This window comes from Candoia aspera, chromosome 1 (assembly GCF_035149785.1).
Source record: "Candoia aspera isolate rCanAsp1 chromosome 1, rCanAsp1.hap2, whole genome shotgun sequence".
Classification (NCBI taxonomy): domain Eukaryota; kingdom Metazoa; phylum Chordata; class Lepidosauria; order Squamata; family Boidae; genus Candoia; species Candoia aspera.
In genome coordinates, this window is record NC_086153.1 from 121,869,869 (window position 1) to 121,888,765 (window position 18,897).

General features: G+C 37.7%; 1 protein-coding gene across 2 annotated transcripts in view; it reads right to left on the minus strand.

Moving 5' to 3' along the window:
* Nucleotides 1-18,897, minus strand: part of KCNQ5 (potassium voltage-gated channel subfamily Q member 5) — a 374,302-nt gene that overhangs the window by 26,336 nt on the left and 329,069 nt on the right. The window contains exons 8-10 of one of the 2 annotated variants that reach the window (XM_063313086.1): nt 18,512-18,606; nt 15,859-15,885; nt 2,279-2,499 (exon numbers count right to left, since the gene is read on the minus strand). In XM_063313086.1, coding sequence (XP_063169156.1) covers nt 2,279-2,499; nt 15,859-15,885; nt 18,512-18,606 — 343 coding nt within the window. The remainder of the gene's footprint in view (nt 1-2,278; nt 2,500-15,858; nt 15,886-18,511; nt 18,607-18,897) is intronic. The other variant, XM_063313079.1, reaches the window with a different exon arrangement.

The window sequence follows — 18,897 nt, forward strand, 5'->3', positions numbered from 1 at the left end:
CCAGCGTGATTCTACAATTAGATCAAGTGTGTCTGGAAGCAAATACTCCAAGTAATTATCGTGCTCCAGGTAGAGACCCCAGTTGCAAATAGGATCTTCAGAGAAGACTACAAGACTATATTTATTTATTTATCTAATTTGTCCCTGTCCATCTCCTCCCATCGGGGGACTCTGGGCGGTTTACAACAATTGATTAAAAACAACAACCATAAAATACACAGTATAAAAATACAATAATAAATAATATAAATAAAGGTAAAAATAAAGAATCCAGGTGGCGAAGAATCTAAAACAGTCCAAGTGTGGGAGGAGTGGTCTATAGCAACCATCCCCATGTAGAACTATTCCCCTCTCCACCCCAAGTGAGGCGGCAGAACCAGGTCTTCAGACTCTTCCGGAAGGCCAGGAGCGATGGGGCCAATCTCACCTCCGGGGCAGCATGTTCCACAGGACAGGAGCTACTGCAGAGAAGGCCCGCTTCCTGGACCCCACCAGATGGAATTCTCTTACAGACGGGGTCTGCAGCATGCCCTCTCTGCACGATCGGGTTGGATGGGTTGATGTAATGGGGAAGAGGCGGTCGCTCAGGTAACCTGGCCTCATGCCATGTAGGGCTTTAAAGGTAATAACCAACACCTTGAATTGGACCCAGAAGCAAACTGGTACCCAATGCAGCTTGCGCAGCAGCGGTGTTACATGTGCCCTTCTGGGGGCACCAAAAACAGCTCACGCAGCTGCATTCTGGACCAGCTGGAGCTTCAGGATACTTTTCAAGGGTAGCCCCATGTAGAGCGCATTGCAGTAGTCTATATGAGAGATAACAAGGGTATGAGTGACTGTTCGAAGGGCCTCCCAATCCAGGAAGGGGTGTAACTGATGCACAGCACATAGCTGCACAAATTATATGTTAATTCCTTAAGAAGTTCAGAAATCTGTGTGATCTGTCAGTGTCTAGGGACAGATTGAAGAAATTATCTCAGAGTTGGGAGGAAAGCGCACTTATGGTGGGTGGGTGGGGGTGTAAGGATGAGTCATTGCACATCAAAGAGGCTATTGTAAACCTAGAAAACACATCTCTCAGATGCCTGAGCAAACAGGCAAGAGAATCCCTAATGGCTTCAAGTGCAAGCACATACACAGGTAATAGAATTCACTGACTATGTACCTGCAGCAGGCGAGCAAAAATAAAAATAGAGGGATTTCTGGTCAGTTTAAAATCTAAGCCCCAAGTGTGTCAGGGGGGAGGGAGAACGCACAGCAATTTTTCCCCAGCCCCACCTTAATGGATTAAAACTATTGTGCCAAGCAAAAGGAATGAGATAGCTGGGAGATACAAAAGGAAGCAGATCACATGGAAAAAGAAAAGTGGAAGAACACCTGGGAGAGAAAGAGATTGCTGGAAGATATAAATAAAAATGGAAACTGAAAACAGACACATGCATAGTTTTGGTGAACTAGTTTTCAGGAGAAGCAGGGGGCTAAAGCAATGTGTAGGCAGGAGGATGCAACCAGTATCAAAACCACAAAGCAACGGTAAAGCATGCAGTGGCAGAGTGCAGCCTAAAATTCTGGGCAGCATGAGTCTGGAGAAGAAGGGGGCCAGGAAGGGAAGGTGGGCAGTAGTTTTTCCTCTTCTGACCATAGAGAATCCAAGGCCAGCTGAGGGGAGAGAGTCAACACTGGCAGCTGGAGTGGAGCTCCAGGAGGGCCTTGCAAAGAAGTATAGAAGCCAGGGAGAGGATGCATCACAGTAAAGACGGGATAACGGTGAGTACTGTTATGGGCAACAGAGCACCCAGAGAGAAGCCAGGAGGACCGAGTGACAGTTGTAGTTGATGCCCTCCTGCCAAAGCTAGAACCTTGCTAGCTGTTAGTGAGACCAGGAGAGGAGAGGACAGCTGTCCTGGGTCTGGAATCTATAAGCAAGTGAGGAGGAAGGTGTGAGCATGAAGGATTCAAGCTAAAAAAGGGAATGGCGGGGATAGATTATTACTATTGTAAAGCATTGCTCTAAGTAAAAAGAAAAGAATTAGAAAGTAAGATGGAATTATACAATAAAAGACATGCAGAAATACAGGACTGAGAAATAGGAAACAGATTGTAATGGAAAAGTATAGCTTATAGTGTAATGACTCAAAAAAGGTAATACACTGAGGAACGTTAGTATTCTAGGACCAATGTTTTCCAAATGTATTGTGGCTTTACAATTAGGTAAGATTTAATGTAAAGAGAGATGTAAATATAATGAATAAGATAGTTAACATTTTAAAAGTCTTACTATCTGGTATTGGCTTAGGCTGTGAACTCTTCAAACGCAGGGAAGGCCGGAAGCGTGTTCGGTCATTGAAACTCCAGCTCTTTTGCACTTTTGTTGGGCTGCCCTCTGCAGTAATATCTGTACTTGGTGATCTTCTGTCCACAACTGAAGCTTGTCTGTTCTTGATACTCTGTCCTCTTGGGCTAGCCATCCTCACCCGTTCTTTAAAGCTCAGCTTTTGACTGTGGAAGCAGAACATGCATTTTTATGTCACTCACATTGCTTTGTGTGTCATGCTACATAGATGAAGATACATGTTCAACTGCATGTCTTTGGAAGCAAATATGAATGTATTCCACGTATTGAACTCCCTTCTCCCTCCCCACTCCAGTAACAAAATATTTGCACTGATCAGTTCTCAATACAGAAATAAGTAGGAAAACTGTTCAAGAAACACAGAAATCCCCATACCTGGAAAAGTTCACCAAGCTGCAGTATTAAGACCAAATACACAGTAATATTAATACTGATAGTAATACTAATACATACTCCAAACATGATAAAGAATTGGAGGAAAAAGAAAATATGTGACCTCCTCCCCTTGACAGTGGCTCCCATCCTAAACTCTGGAATGGGTCTGCCTTGACACTAAAGCCTTGACATTGGGGGACCCTTGTGTGAGATTGATAGCCATATACATTTGATTGATTGATAGATGAGAGAGAATGAGAGAGAGAGATACAGGACCATAGAAGTAAGGGCATTTCTTATAGACTGAATCACTTTCTTTATAAGATAGCTGTAGTAATTTCATTGGCGTAGTGTAGTGATATTGTTATGCCAACTTCTGAGAAAAAAATCCTATGTTATAAAAAGAGTAAACCAAAATCAGATATAACATTTTATCACATCTAAACTTAGCAAAGTTTCAACTGTAAACTTTGGGCAGCTCTAACTGTGTTTTTAAGTTGTACAGCATAGGCTGTGCTTGTTAAACTGCACTACATTAGAATTGTAGTTTTCAAGTGCCATTATTTTTGCATGCTGTTTGTAAAGTTAGATAAGCAAGATTAAGATTAATTCATGCACGCTTTCAAACATGACGTTTTTCAACAGTCCACAGACGTTAGCAAACACTACTTTTCAGATTTCTTGTCTAAAACTACAAATACACAGACACATATGTTATCAAACAAAATTTAGAGCACGTAACAGAATATTCAATAAGCCTATCAGTAGAATGATTGGTTCACAGGAATGTAATATTAAACTCAGGGAAAAGGATTTTTTATTTTTTATTTGCAACTAATTGGCTATAGAACCAAATAATACAGATTAGAAAATCAGTTTTTAGCTGATCAAAGTTGTCTTTTAGCTTGAGAAATTAGATTGCTTGTTTGTGGATGCTCCTATCTGATTTGTACAAAAGAGTTACAGATTGTGAACTGTATGGCAAATCTGTTCATTTTTAGGTGTACTACAACTACTAATTGTTAATATGAATGGTATTCAGTTAAGCCCTAGCACAATCCAACATTTATTTATTTATAGGGTTGTGCAACACTTTGAAGATCTTTTCCTGGGATTCTGTAACAGCAGTTGCTATTCTGGAAAAATTGTTACTTGTAAGAAATTACTGACTGCTGTTCTGTGGATGTGCATGGCAGTCCAAAATGAAGGGCTGCATAGTTCAATGTACTTAGAAGTATGTCATTTTTTGAGTTAAATGAGAATTACTTTTTAGTCAACGTTCTCTCAATGACTTATAGAGATTGCAAGTTAGACTGAACTATGTTGGGATTTGTACATTAAGCTCTGCAATAGATAGTAATTTCAAAGGAAATCAGGAAAAACAAGATGCTATTTAAGCAACAAGTGGAGAAAACCTGAAATCTGGGACAGATTTTATTTGTTCCTGGGAAGAATACAGACTGTTTCTGAAGAAGCAAATTATTTGGGCCATTAAGATACAGATGGAAAAGATTATCTGCCTGTTGCTATAGCTGCTAATCGAGTTGAGGCCTTGTCTGTTCTGTTTAGTCATGGCTCTTGTATCTTCATGCAATATGACAATAAAAACAGGAAATGGAAATGGATGCTACAATCACCAAAAGCCTTTAAAAATACAGTCTCAGTGCCTAGCTGCTTAACTAGGTATGATCTAAAAAGGAAATGTTTCTCTGTGGGATTAAAGAAAACGAAATTATGAAACGGGGGTTATGAAATTTGTAGGTAATAAAATAATGTGTACATGCAGTTTAGTATGTTTTATTACAAATACAAGCGGAACAGGCAGGAGACCAAATGCAGTGAATCAAGCGCATGCCAGACTATTTCTAAAAGTATAGTTTAAAAACTGTGGTAAAACAATTAGAAAATTGAGTATTTTTTTTATTGTGGCATTCAGCAGAATACCTGTTCCAGAATTGTCTCATTCTTCTCAACCATAGAAAGTATGCTTTTTAAAAAACAATCAGGAGGAAGGCCTTTAACCTTAATTTCTGTTATTTGCAACACAATTATTATTCCATAGACATTTAATCAAGGATACCCCCTTACTACTTTTCAGAAAGAATGTATTTGTTAAAAGGCAAATCCTAAGGCTTCCCCTCCCCACCCCGAGAAATTCACATGACCTGTTAGACTATTCTGGTTGGTGTAGAGGCCACTCCAGATTTAGAGAACATTTCTCATTAGCACTAACCAGAATTTGACAACCATGAACAATGGTTTCAAATTCCAGTTAGTGTTAACTGGAAATGTCAGATGCCCTGGGTTCAGATGAAATATTTAGCCACAGGAAAGCTACTGACTAGAGGAGTCATATGGAATGAGAGTAGGGAGGTTTAACGTGCCATGGGAACCAGCTTCAGATCCCATTTATTTACTTACTTACTTATTTATTTATTTATTATTCAAATTTTGCTACCGCCCATCTCCCCCATTTGCTTTACATTTACATCTATTGATATCAAAGTTCATAAGAGAAATTGGGAGGAAACAGAGTTACATACTTCCGAACAACAAAGGCAGTGTGAAGCTAATGAGCATTATTGTGAGTGCACTGCACTGCATAGTTCAACATCATTCAGGAAGAACTAGGACCCTGGAATTCTGAGATTAATAATCAGATTGGTTCTTTGGAATGATAAAACCCACCATATTGCAGTCTATGTATTAAATACTATGTAATACAGCTTTTATACATAATGTTTAAAATATTGTTTGGTTTGGTTTCTCGGATTACTGATACTGTTTTACTTAAAAATAAAGATGTTGAATGATAATTATATATTATGCTGCTATATTGATTAAAAGTTAATTCAAGATAGATTAAATATCCATCCAAAATTTTGTACATGTTTGGGGAACAGCAGCATGTTTTGCTCTTTTCTGTTTGTTTTTTTCCAGAAAATATACCCCCAGACCCTCCCAGTGAGCATGAGGGGAGAGACTACACTGAGATCAGTTTGTGAATTGACTGTTAGTTCTAATCTCCCCCAATTCATGATATATAGATCTTGACAGAATCCTGCGTGAAGGAACATCAGCTGAAGCAGATCCTGTACCCAGATCTGTTGAGTCAACTGCAAGGGTAGACTGCTTTTTCTTCATAAGTTCTAGATAGCTTTTATACTTTGGTGAGAAAACATATCTTCCCTTTGTTTCTTCATCTTAATTTTTCTCACTGAACAGAGGATATAGAAAGAATTTATAATTCTTATAAATTATAACTACAGTTTCTCAATTTTGTTAGGACAGAAATACCATTACTATACTCACATTGAAGGGGAATTTATTATGCTCACGTTCTACTGTGCCGGGATGATTTTAAGGGATGTCCATCAAAAGATTCTTTGCAATCTCATTTGTTTGCAGTCACTGTTTATATTAAGCCTATATAGTAATGGACTAAATCCTTGCTCTTCTAATAATGGTCTTTAGCACTTACTCAATTTCCCAAACTAATTTTTCCTGGAACTAGTCTTTCAGGTTAGCACTGAATTTGTGTAGTGGAAACTGAGAATCCATGATGGCAAAGATGTAGGTCTTCATCCTGGCCAGGCTAGATAAACTTTATTTAGCGGGACTTTCCCAAGAGATCTCTGTTGCATTCTCTTTCCTAGACTTTGCTTTTATGCTGAATAAGACAAAATCACTTAAATTTGTTCCCAGTTAGACACCAGCTTTGGTACAGGACTGGTGGAGATTCCTGGGGCACAATCTTGCCCTATTATCTGTGAACGGATTGAACCTGTTGGGCCTGAGGAAGTGGGCAGGGTCCTTATGACTGTGAGCTTGGCCACCTGCTACTTAGATCCATGCCCCTCCTGGCTGGCTAGGGCTGCCCAGGAAGGGACATGTGGCTGAGTTCTGGTGGTGGTTAATTCATCCTTGGGAGAGTGGGTGGTTCCTTTGTCTCTTAAGCAGATGTTGGTTTGACCCCTTCTCAAGAAGCCATTGCTGGATCCCCCCAATCTTGGACAGTTTTCTTCCAGTGTCCAACCTCCCTTTTTTCAGTGGGCCCTGGATGAAGCAGATTATCTGGATCCCTTTCAATCAGGATTCAGCCCCGGATATGGGATGGAAGTGGCATTGGTCGCGTTTTTAGATGATCTCTGGCGGGAGTGGGATGGAGTAGTGCATCTATTCTGGCACTACTTGACCTCTTGGCAGCTTTCGATACCATCAATCATGGTATCCTTCTGGATCAGATCCGGGGATTGGGAGTGGGTGGCACAGTACTGTGCTGGTTTTCTTCCTTCCTCAGGGGCCGATACCAGTTGGGAGTGAGAGAACCTGCTCTTGGCCCTTACTGTGTGGGATGCCACAGGATTTGGTGCGCTCTTCACTCCTGTTTAACATCTACATGAAACCGTTGGGGGAGATCATCTGTCGCTATAGGGTGAAGTATCATCAGTATGCTGATGATACTCAATTATATCTTTCTACCCCTGGCGAATTAAGCAATGCTGTAGATGTTCTGTGGTTCTTGGATGCTGTAGGGGTCTGGATGGGGATCAACAACCCTGGCAAGACTGAGTGGCTTTGGGCTTTAGGGCCTTCTGGATCTGGAAGTTTACCATCCTTGATACTGGATGGGATGGCGCTGCCCCAGACAGACCTGGATAGCAATATGGGGGTCTTTCTGGACTCACAACTCCTGCTTGTGTTGTGCACCAGTTGCACCCATTCCTGGATTGTGAAGCTCTGCTCACAGTTACTCATGCCCTGGTCATTTCCCATATGGACTACTGTAATGCACTCTACATGGGGCTGCCCTTGAAGAATATCCAGAAGCTTCAACTGGTGCAAAATGCAGTGGCATGGGCAGTTATGTCTGCCCCTAAGAGGACACACATTATATTTCTGCTTTGTGAGCTGCACTGGTTGCCAGTTTGCTTCCGGATCCAATTCATGGTGCTATTTTTGACCTTTAAACCCCTACGTGGTGTGCAGCCAGGTTATCTGAGGGATTGTCCCTTCCTGATTACATCTACCTGTCCCATCAGGTCCAGCAGGAGAGGCATTCTGCGGGTCCCTTCTGCGAAAGAGTTCAATTTGATGGGACCTAGGAGGCAAGCCTTTTCTGCCATGGCACCTGCCCTCTGGAACATCATCCCTCCCGAGGTGAGGTTAGCCCCACCTAATGCCTTCCAGAAACCCCTTAAAAGATGGATTTTTCAATGGCCCTGGGGATCCCCTAGTGATAGGGAGCCCGCATGTTGGCTGTATTATGTGTGATATTCTCCTGTTCATGGTTTTGTTTTTATCTATTTTTACTGTTTTGTTTTTAATTAGTTTTGTAGTATGTTTTAATAGCAGGTTTAATTGTATGCCACCCATAGTCACTTTGTGTGAGATGGGCGGCCATATAAATTTGACAAAATAAATACACAAATAAAAGAATTCTCTTTGTTGGTGAGATGAATAGCCATGTAAACTCAATGACCAACTGGCAACCTTCTGAATCTCTTCTCCCCCCACCCTTCTACACAGTTTGAGAATCATACAAGACTAAAAAGAACCACTTTTTTCTCCATCTGGGGAAACCCTTCAATCATTTTAGATTTAACTGCAACATGGGACCTATTATTTTCTCTTATTTATGCCAAGATTATAGAAATAAAGGCAAAGAAACCTTGATAGTTATTAATAGTTGCATTTGTTTAGATCACAGAACTAAAAACTTACTAATAGCAACACTAGTTTGTCTTGCATGATCAGTTCTTTACAATTAAAGAATATAGTGTTCATGGTATTCTTTCTGTAGAAAAGCATATCTAAACTAGGAATGTGGCCATAGATTGGTTGCAAAATAACAAATATGAAATCATTTGAACTTGTTGGTTGAACATAAGCTCAACATAAACTTGTGAAAAACTAGAAATTTGGTAGGTATGTATATATCCCTGAGTTTAGCTTTAATTTACTAGAATATAACAACTGAAAAATTATTTTTCTCTTCTAAAGATTTTGAAAATCTTGTTTTAGACCAAGGTTTCCCACTCTTGTACACTCTACTTTGTTAAAATTGCAACTCTGAGAATCCTGAGCGAGTGCTGTGATTGGGAGGAAAAATTCTTGAAGTACAGCATCAATGAATGTTGAGAACCATAGGTTGAAGAATGCTATTTTAATAATTACTTCTGGATTTTACATTTTTCTGACTTTTCTCTCTACAACTTCAGTACACTAGAGGTCACTGTGATACCACTGCAAGGCTACTGAGGAAGGGAACTTGAGTAAATGTTTGGAACCACTGCCTCCTGGTAAAATTTCAGCTGTTGTAATCATTTGTTAAGATTTTATAGAAATGGAACAAGCTATATTTTACTTCCCCATTTTTAAAGAAAGTCAAGAATCATTTTGATTTGCTGTTAACATATCAGGGAAAAAATAATGTAACTGTTTTTGGGCAAGGACCAAGAGTTTTTTTCCTCAGAAGATTCAGAAACTTAATGTTCTAGTTTTGGTAAATGAGACCCATTGATTCCAGCTGGGCCAAATCACTCTTTTAACAACCAGTCTATACACTGGAGTTGGCCTCCCACAGCCCAGACAAAGTAGACCAAAACTGTATAATGTTACCTAAATTACTTCAGGGTGGTGGTCTCCCAACAGCAGTATGGAAACCTAAAAAACACTGAAACTCAGTGTTGCCTTCTTTACTCAGAAAAAATATAGGTTCTCTTTTCCGTATCACAATGATTCTTAAACCAAGGCACACACAACCACTGCAGTTATCCAACTGCAAGGATTATAATTTTTCTGCCACAGAAAATTATAAAAGGCAAAGGTTTTTTCTTATATATAAGAATTATATAAATAAAAATAAAAATAAAAAAAATCCCTTCTTACCCTTATGGATGGTATGTGTCTTCCTCAACCTCAGGTCCTCTACCAGAGGCCTGGGAGTTTGAGGGTTCTGCACAGTCTCTTAGCTGTTCCTAGCACTGCACTCTTCTGGACAGAGAGCTCTGATGTTGTACCTGGGATCTATTGGAGCCACTCTCCCAGCTTGGGAGTCACAGCCCCAAGTGCACCTACCACCACTGGGCCTTCACTTCACTATATTTATATATACTTCACAATATATTTCATATATATATTTGGTACAAAATTGCAGGCAGCAAGCAACAGGTAAAACTATAAGAAACTGTGGCAGCAGAGGATGGGGGAAACCCAGCCCAAATTATGAAATAATTCTTCAAGGAGCAAAAAAGCACCAAGAAGGGAAATACATTCTTCATGCACCTGATGTTAGTTGGCATTCCCATTATCAAGTGAGTAGACAGGATGCTGGGTACCTATGTTTCCGAGAGGTGTACATCCTGAAGAGCTTCTGTTTATTACTACAAAGCTTACTAGGAGTGAGGGGAAATAGAGGATCATGTTACTGAGCGTACCAGGTGATGAAAGGAGTAAGGTTTTCCATGTAAGCCAAACCAGACCACTATTGTCTTTCTTTTCAATCAACAAACAAAACACCAATAAGGTTATTATTAAATTTACAGTTTTTTGCATTAAACAAGTTAGAATTATGAACACTAAACAATTACCTTCAAAAGCCATTAAAATATTTATATTTCCTGAATGTATGACTACTGTAATATGGGAATTTTATAAATACTTGTTCAGCACAGAGACCAACCTTCCTCACAGAACAACATTCATTTCTCTATTGACAGTTCTGAGGAATGTATAACCTATTTACACTTCAAGCATACATCTTAACATGGGATGTGAATCTTACTCAGAATATACAGTATAGACATTTTAATTTGCTCAAAATCTGTAATCAGGTATTTTGCTCTATATAAGAGATAAACAATACTTCCCAAAAATAGATGGAATATTTACAAATATGCACTATTTTATTAGAAAAGGAAATGCTTTTTATAGTCGTCATAAATATATAACATGCAATAAAATGGAAGAAAACCCTAAAATCTTATGAGAAAATCTAGATGCATTTTAGTAAGCCAGTAATGTTAATACTGATAGCTTATTGAAACATTATGCATATCTTTTGAAAACACAATAATTCATGTGACACATTGCTTTGTTATTGGAGCTTATCATAAGGCTGTGACCACATGTTCTGTTATCATCCTTTAAAAAAATTTAATTTATATATCGATACGAGTGAAGTACTTTTTAAATGCTAATAGACGATGCCACTGCGATACTGTGGCAAGCCAGCAGTTTTAGTCTTGGAAGATGACTGTTAAAATTCCTGTTATGTCTTTATATCCACTATATGGCTGCTGCTGGTGGGGAATTGTTAATTCAGATCATCCTGCACAGGACTCTTGTGAATTAAATGAGGACACAAGTATATATCTGCATAATGAAATTAACTAATTAAACATGAATATGACATAGCAAGGGAATACCCGCTAAACAGAGTGGTAAACCTGAAGTTTGGTCATGCTGACCTTCACCTAAAATAATAAAAGGCAAATTATTTTAGTGAAACTGGTTTATTAAATGAATGTGTGTATGTTTGTACAATATACGTTTGAAGAAAATTCAATTTATAAAGTTGCTGCCCAGAAATGGAATGCCAATTGGAAAAAAAAGGAAAGAAACAAAAAAGTTTAAACATTTGAAAGATCATAAATACCAATACCAACAATTAATGAAAGTTTTGTTAGTAAATTCAGCAAATAAAGATACTTTATTTGTTAAGAGTTACTGGCAATATTTTTCTTACACATAGCCAATTAAACTTCCTGGGAACCAGTGCAGAGAGTTTTTTAATAGACAATGTTGGAACAATCAATCACACACAATCAATACTGTCTTTCAACTAATGTATGTAATACTGCTAGGAGACATTCTAGCCAACTTTAGACTTGTATACCCAACCTTTCAGGTAGTCCTCAAGTTACGATGGCAATTGGGACTGGAATTTCCATCGCTAAGTGATACAGTTGGGGAGGGTACGAGGGGGTATGTGAGAGGTGCCACATGGGTCGGGAAGGGAGAGTGGAGTTGTGGGAGTGGCTGGCATGGCACAAGCACAGAGGGGCTGGACTAAACCCAGTGACTTGTGACTTTCCCTGCTGGCTTCCCCACTGACTTTCTGGGGAAGCTGGCGGGGAATTGCTGGGTGCTTGGCAACTGGACATAAGTGTGAATGGGTTGCCAAGCACCCAGATCACAATCATGTGATTGTGGGGGTGCTAGGATGGCTGGAACTCTGAGGACCAGTAGTAACCATTCATTCAACGCCGTCATAACTTCAAACAGTCGCTGAACAAATGGTTGTTGGTCGAGGACTATCTGTATTTGTATTTTAGGAGAAAAAGAATAACTGATGTTAGGAGATACAAAAGAAGAAAAAGATTAACAAATATCTAGAATGCCTATATGAGTGGACTTCTGGTGGGGAACATGGCTGACTGAACAGCTGTATCCACAAGCTCTGCAGACAGAACTGACAATGCAGCACTTTTTTGGGCTCGGACAAGTTTTTACCTGAAGCCCAGAGCTTTTTTGAAATAGAAAGAAAGAAAGAAAGAAAGAAGGAAAGAAAACACTCGGAATCATCCCATCTGCTTTTGAAAATGCCGTCTTGTAGCCAGAGAATCACGAACAGTGTTCACAATGATCTGGTAAGAGACGACGGGAGGGAGGGACGTCACAATTTCCAACCCATGCTGTATCCTTAAAGGGACATTAGGTTGAGCCACCCCATTTCTAAATCACCCAATTTATTTATTTATTTAAAGTTTTCGTACCCTAACAGAGGCTTTCTACAGTAAGATGAAGTGGACTCTCTTGGTTCTTATTGTTATTTCTGGATTAAATTTTTAAAATCTTTTAAAGTTTTGGCTTGTTTTCCTATTTAAAGATTAAGGAGAACTGAGAATAAATAATTGCCTCCCTGTTGTTATTTTTGTACTGAATTTAAAGGATTTAATATTTTCCTATACATTGAGTTTGCTGTTTTGAATCTCCAGCTTTCTGTTCACTTTCCCTGAGAGCTGCTTGTTAGCACACTTTTTCTTGTCTCAATTGCATTCAGAAATTTTTCACTAACTCATTAACTCCTATCTGCACGAGTCAAGTATCTAGGGACGCTATAATCTACTGCCTGAAACATGGAGGATTTCAAGGAGACTTTTTTGGAGTCCCGTTGTGAGCTTAAGCAGACCTTCAAAGAGATCTTTTCAGATTGCTGTCAGGCTATTCTGCAGAATATCTGGGACACTGGGGAAGATATTATTTCTAAAGTGTGTCATCTGGCTAAAGATGTTATAGAAGAAGATGAAGATTTTGGCAAGGATGGAGATGTTTCTACTGACAGTGAGACTGAAGTAATGCCAGGCAAAGATGATATTTTGGTGTTGAAGGGGTTAAAGTGACAGTCTGAGCTGCAAATTACAAAGGGAGTTGTTTTTCTGAGGGAATGTTATGGGAAAGAAGAGGTTTTGATCTGTGGGAGGCTGCCTGAATTGCAAATCACAAATAGAGCTGTTTTCTAAGGGAATGTTATGAGAGAAGAGGGAATGTTATGAGAGAAGAGAATCTGTTTTGTGGGAGGTTTTTTTTGCTGAGAAGTCTGAGATTTTAAGGGGGGGCAGTTGGGCTGTTTGATTTTGGTAAGAAAAGTGTTTTGTGTGCAGTAAGGAGATATGTAAATGTCTTGGTATATTTTGAAGTGGGGTAAAAATTGAAGAATGTGTAATTGGATTAATAATGAGGCTATTATGATTTCATTTCTCTTTAATGATTTGGATTAAGATTTACTGGACTTTTTTAAAGGTTTGTTTGATTTGTAAGATTTATAAGGTATCTATAAGGTATAATAATAAATTGCTTGGTTTTTAGTTTTAATAGGGATTGTTGTAGTATTATTAAAGATAAAGTAGACAATTTATATGTTTTTATAATTTGATTTTTATTATAGTGGACAGAAATATATAGAATAGTGGTAGGAAGGAAATAATTAAATTAATGCTTTTGAGGGAGGGAAGTTGATTTAAAAATATACATATCGTGTGTATTTTTTATATCAGGGGAAGGAGCAATTACATTAGTGATTTGTATATGTGCTAATGGAAGGATTTATAGAAATAATGTGATCTTGGTTTGATATAGAGTAAGGGATTGATTATGGAAATTGCTGTATATTCTTGTTGAAAGTCAGAAGTCGCTTCTTTATGTAATTTTCAAAATTCTTTTTTCTTGTGTTTCACACTTTTTTTCTTTTTGTAGTTTTTTTTCTTTTTTGTAGTTTTTATCTTTGTTTTAAATTTAATAAAATTCTTACAAACAATAGAATGCCTATATGAGTATAAATTTTAGGAGAGAGGCCTGGAAGGGTGAGTATTGTGTAGGAATGGTCATTCAATCTGGTTAAGTGCTTCTATCATACTACATACATTTTTGGAGTAGAATGGAACAGAAGCAGTGACTTGTGCCTTACATATTTTTAAAAGAACAGGGCCGATTCATAGAAATAACTTATATTTCTGGCTATTAATTACAGTAGTTAAAAGGAATGTATTAGAAAACAACGTAACAAACAACATGGTTATCAACTTTATAGTCTGCTTATAATCTTCCAGAGATACTTGTCTAATCATGCTGGAAACAGTATGATGTTCTAAATGAGATTTCTACAATCTGATGCTGCTGTCATCAAGCCATCAAGATATTCTGGTTTACAGTTCCCATATTGTACCCGCAGCAGCATCAAAGTTTGGGAGATACTTGGCTGGAGAAAGATGGACTAAATGCAAGTGAATGCAACTAGGTACCCTCTAAATGTTTTGTAACTATCATTTGTTGCAGCCAGCATGATTAATGATATGGAATGGTGGGAAATATAACTAAAATCATCTATCAGTTTGCTTAATCCTCATGAAATCAGTTGCATAGGAAGACTGAATAAAATCAGAAATTTTCCTATAATTTAACTGCCTGATCTGTGTAATAAATGGATCTGTCAGATCTTGGTCATTTGTTTGACCCTGATGACTGCATTCTCTTATGCAACTGAGGGGAACAGTAGCATTTTCATCTGCTGACAGCAGCCTTCCTTTTATAACTCTGCAAGGTGGCAAGTTTCAAGTGTCTGACTAGTAGGGCAGGCAAAATATTCTACTTTTCTTTCTTTAGATAATGACAGAAGTATAAATGCAGAACAGCCTGGTAAATTAAAGGTACATCAAAATAAGGATGAAAAGCTATGTAGCTATCCAATATACATATACATACATATATATACATACACACGTATACACACATACATACACATGTTCATTCATCCTTCAGCTTTAGATGATTTAATCCAGACTTAGCATTCATTTACTTTATATTTTTATTCTAGGAATTTAAGGAGGTATGCATAATACTTCCCCATACAAATTTTTATCCTCACTACAGTTTATCTGGTTAAGCTGAGAGATAGTGACCTTTCCAGAATCACCCTGTATGCTTTCTAGCTGAACTGGGATTTAAATGTGGGTATCCCCCATCCTGGTTCAACATTGTAATCCCTACAGTATATTGGCTTTTAGTCATTCTTACAATAGACCAAATACACTAGTAGGATGTATGATAGAGATGACTAACATTAAACTTGCTGATTGCAAAGGCAGATTGCTATGGGCAGATCCTTTCTCTGGATGTAGCCCATGGTATTTTTAATGAATCAAAACTATTACTTAAGTAAATCCTACATCAACTGTATTTTCAAAGTTCTTTAGTAAAAGTAGAGCAAAAATGTTTGCTCAATTCAGATAAAATATTCTGATTAATTTAAAATCCTCTCAATATCTCAACAGATATGGAAAAATACTTAAACTTTAATTAAGCAACAAGCCATGGCTATGTTCTACAAAAAACGTCATGATAAGTTTTCTTAATGGAAGAGATTTCTGGCTTTTACATTGAGCAATATTCTGTCTGCTTCAGAATAATGATCTAACTAGGAAGTTATTTTTTCCCTTTTCTCACATTTGGATTCAAGCATAGCTTTTATTGTTTTGCATTGTAATACTATATTTTCATTCCCAAAGAGGTACAAAATTTTCCAAATAACATTTCAGTCTTTAAACTATATGCATAAAAACACTACAAACCTGCTTGATGCTTCCCCTTGTTCTTTCCTTCATGAGTCAGAGAACAGAAGAGAGAAGGTTTTGGGGAGGAAAAAAATTTGTTATGCTGGCAGTACCCATCATGATGTGGTTAGAAATATTTTATTAAATCACAGTTGGAATTGTTAATTAAATAAATGCTTTAAAAACTATAAACAAAGGTTAAAAATAAAGCAAGCACAAACATTCAAGCATGGATTTGTAACTATAGTGAAATAAAAAAATTAAAATGCTATGTTAATGCATGCTCAACATGCTTATTACATATGTCGAGAGAGAAAGTTGACAAAGCACTTATTAGGCAAAATGCAGTACTCATGTACAAATAACAGAACTGTAGGTATCTGCGGTAATGAAATAGGATTAACTTAATCACTGAGACTAGAGATGTCTTACAAAAGGACCAATTTCAAACTGATGTGCACTCCTTTTCGCCCATAACGACCTTGTGATATGTAGAGCTGTAGCTTAATTGTTTAACCTATTTATAAGAGCTGAAAGCTGATATAGCCAATGTTATACCTTTATTGTGGAAGCTGCATTGGCTACCATTCTGTTTCTGGTTCAATTTGAGATGCTAGTGATTGTCAGGTAAGCCCTATATGGCTTGGATCCTGATTATTTCATCTCCTCCATATAAAATCTCCCCACTTGATATGAACCAGCAGAGAGGAATGTTGTGGATCCCCACCTTCCTGGAGACGGTTGGAAATCAGCCTTCTCTGTAATGGCCTTCTCCCTCTGGAATTGTCTGCCTCCAAGGGTAGGATGGCTACCTTCTTATTAATGTTCAGAAGGCCAGTTAAAATGCTACTCTCCAGGAGGGCAATTAAATCCTAATCTAACAGCTGAGCTACTATTGTTTTATCTGGTGATCTGTTTGAGAGTGTTGTTGTAAGCATTTTTTTATAACTGATATTTCTCATTTGTTCTGATATGATAACTGCTGATTTTTATTACTTTACATGCTATTATTATGCTGAAGCTTTTAGGAATCACATCTGTAATACTGGTTCAACGATGAGATTTCATCGTGGCAATTTTCTGAAATTCAAAGATCAGCTTCTTGCCCATCCAACTGCAGGAGGATGATGAGAAGATGGTCAGCAAGCTAGACTGGTATTATTTTCTTGTCTCTTGTGTCCTTTAAAACAGCTGGAGGAATGTTTTACCCATACGTATGTCTGCTCCATATTTTTTTGGAATGTGCTGATATTTGGCTGCAAACCAAAAAGTCTTTAAAATCCCACATACACATGTCTTATTCTTCTACTTTGTAAGGAAGCTTGGTATACACAAAGTCTCAGCTGCACAGAAGAAAACAAACAGATTCTCTGCATAGAGGACTCTTGTTCAGATTCTACTTATTTTTCATATTGTCCTATTCCTACAGCTTAGTATGGATAGTTGACACTTTTAATAAAATTCCTATGCTAAACAAAATAATTCCAAAAGCTAACCCAACTGCCCTTTCTCCAATTGACAGTACTAAAAATGCAAAATACTGGACCAGGTTTTTAGGATAAGAGACCTGTATTACTGTAGTGCAGCTGTATATGTACATCTTTCAAACATTTTTGTTACCATACTTGTTAGAAAGCATTAGAAGCATTATTGTTGTTGTTGTTGTTGTTATTTTCAACCTTTTTGCAGAAGTAGGAAACTAATGTATATTTGTTGATCACTTTCTTCCCATGTAGTGGGAAGATCACGTTGACTTGTTACCTAGCTAAAAACAATATCTGAAGAAATACTAAAGATTTATCTGCGCTCCGATTCATCATGGCAATGCAAAGTCACACATTTCTCTTTCACTATAAATGACTGCTTCCTAAGAATCATATCAGTATGATCTAATTAATGACTGAAATTGGAAAACACACATGAGTTTCATTGATCACACCCTCCTACATGTGTTTCTCACAGAAAGAGGAAATATGTGGTTTCATAGGACAATACAGATAGCAAGGTGATATTTAAGCTTCTGTTCAAAAAAAATATGTAGAAAATATTGTACTGCAAGGTGGGAGTAGCAGTAGATTTTTGTGTTGAGCTAATCAACTGCTTGTATATCTTACCTTTTTTTTTCTGGTCTAAATGCTATGAGCCAAAGTTTTTGCAGTATAGATTAATGTGGTGCTTTGATCTCAGTTGAGGAGTATTGATTTACACAGTGGAAAATTCAAGATGCGAAGTGAGAAAAAAACTGTTTCCTCTTCCATTTATAAGCTGAATTAGTATGAGCAAGCAATGGAAGTCAATGTAAATAGTATCCATCCAAAAATGAATAATACATCCCTAACTATGTGAAGTAGGAAGAATTATCTGAGTCCAACACCTTCCTAGATGCTATTAAAAGGTTAAGTTTCAGCAAGGGTTTGAGGACTGCAAAAATCCTCTGTTGTCTAATTATAAAATTTATTAAGAAGCAAAATAAAATTGAAATTAGATTTATCTTATTTGGAAGATGTGTAATTTGTCCCAGTTTGCTACCTGAGTTCCTCAATGAAAGAAAGTAAAAGGAAATGGATGGGGAAAAGGGAAAGTAGAAAAACAAGACAAAAACCACAGACTGATTTGTATAAACTCAAAACCAGATATCAAGTACAACACCAGCTGCCATATTTTTACCTACTTTGTAGGGCTGCAGGTATGTAAGGCCTTCAAATGAGGCTTCCAGGTAGCAATGGAAACCGATTTCTCATCAGCGGCATAACTACGCCATACACACTACGTGCAGGATATATGATAAAGAAAAAAGGCAAACAAAAATGGAAAAGCATATTAGTAAACCAATACAAGTATTATTTTCTGTAGCATTCATAGCACTGATACATGCCTGAGGGATGGAAGACTACATTCATAATATCGCCAGGTAGCTGTCAGGTTTGTTCGTCTTGAATCGGTAGAATAAAACCTCCAAATAGCCTGATTTGAGGAGACAATAGAAAGCACAACAGAGCTAACAATATATGAAATGAAGCACTATTAATAGGATGAGTAATTTGGATTTTGTTCAAA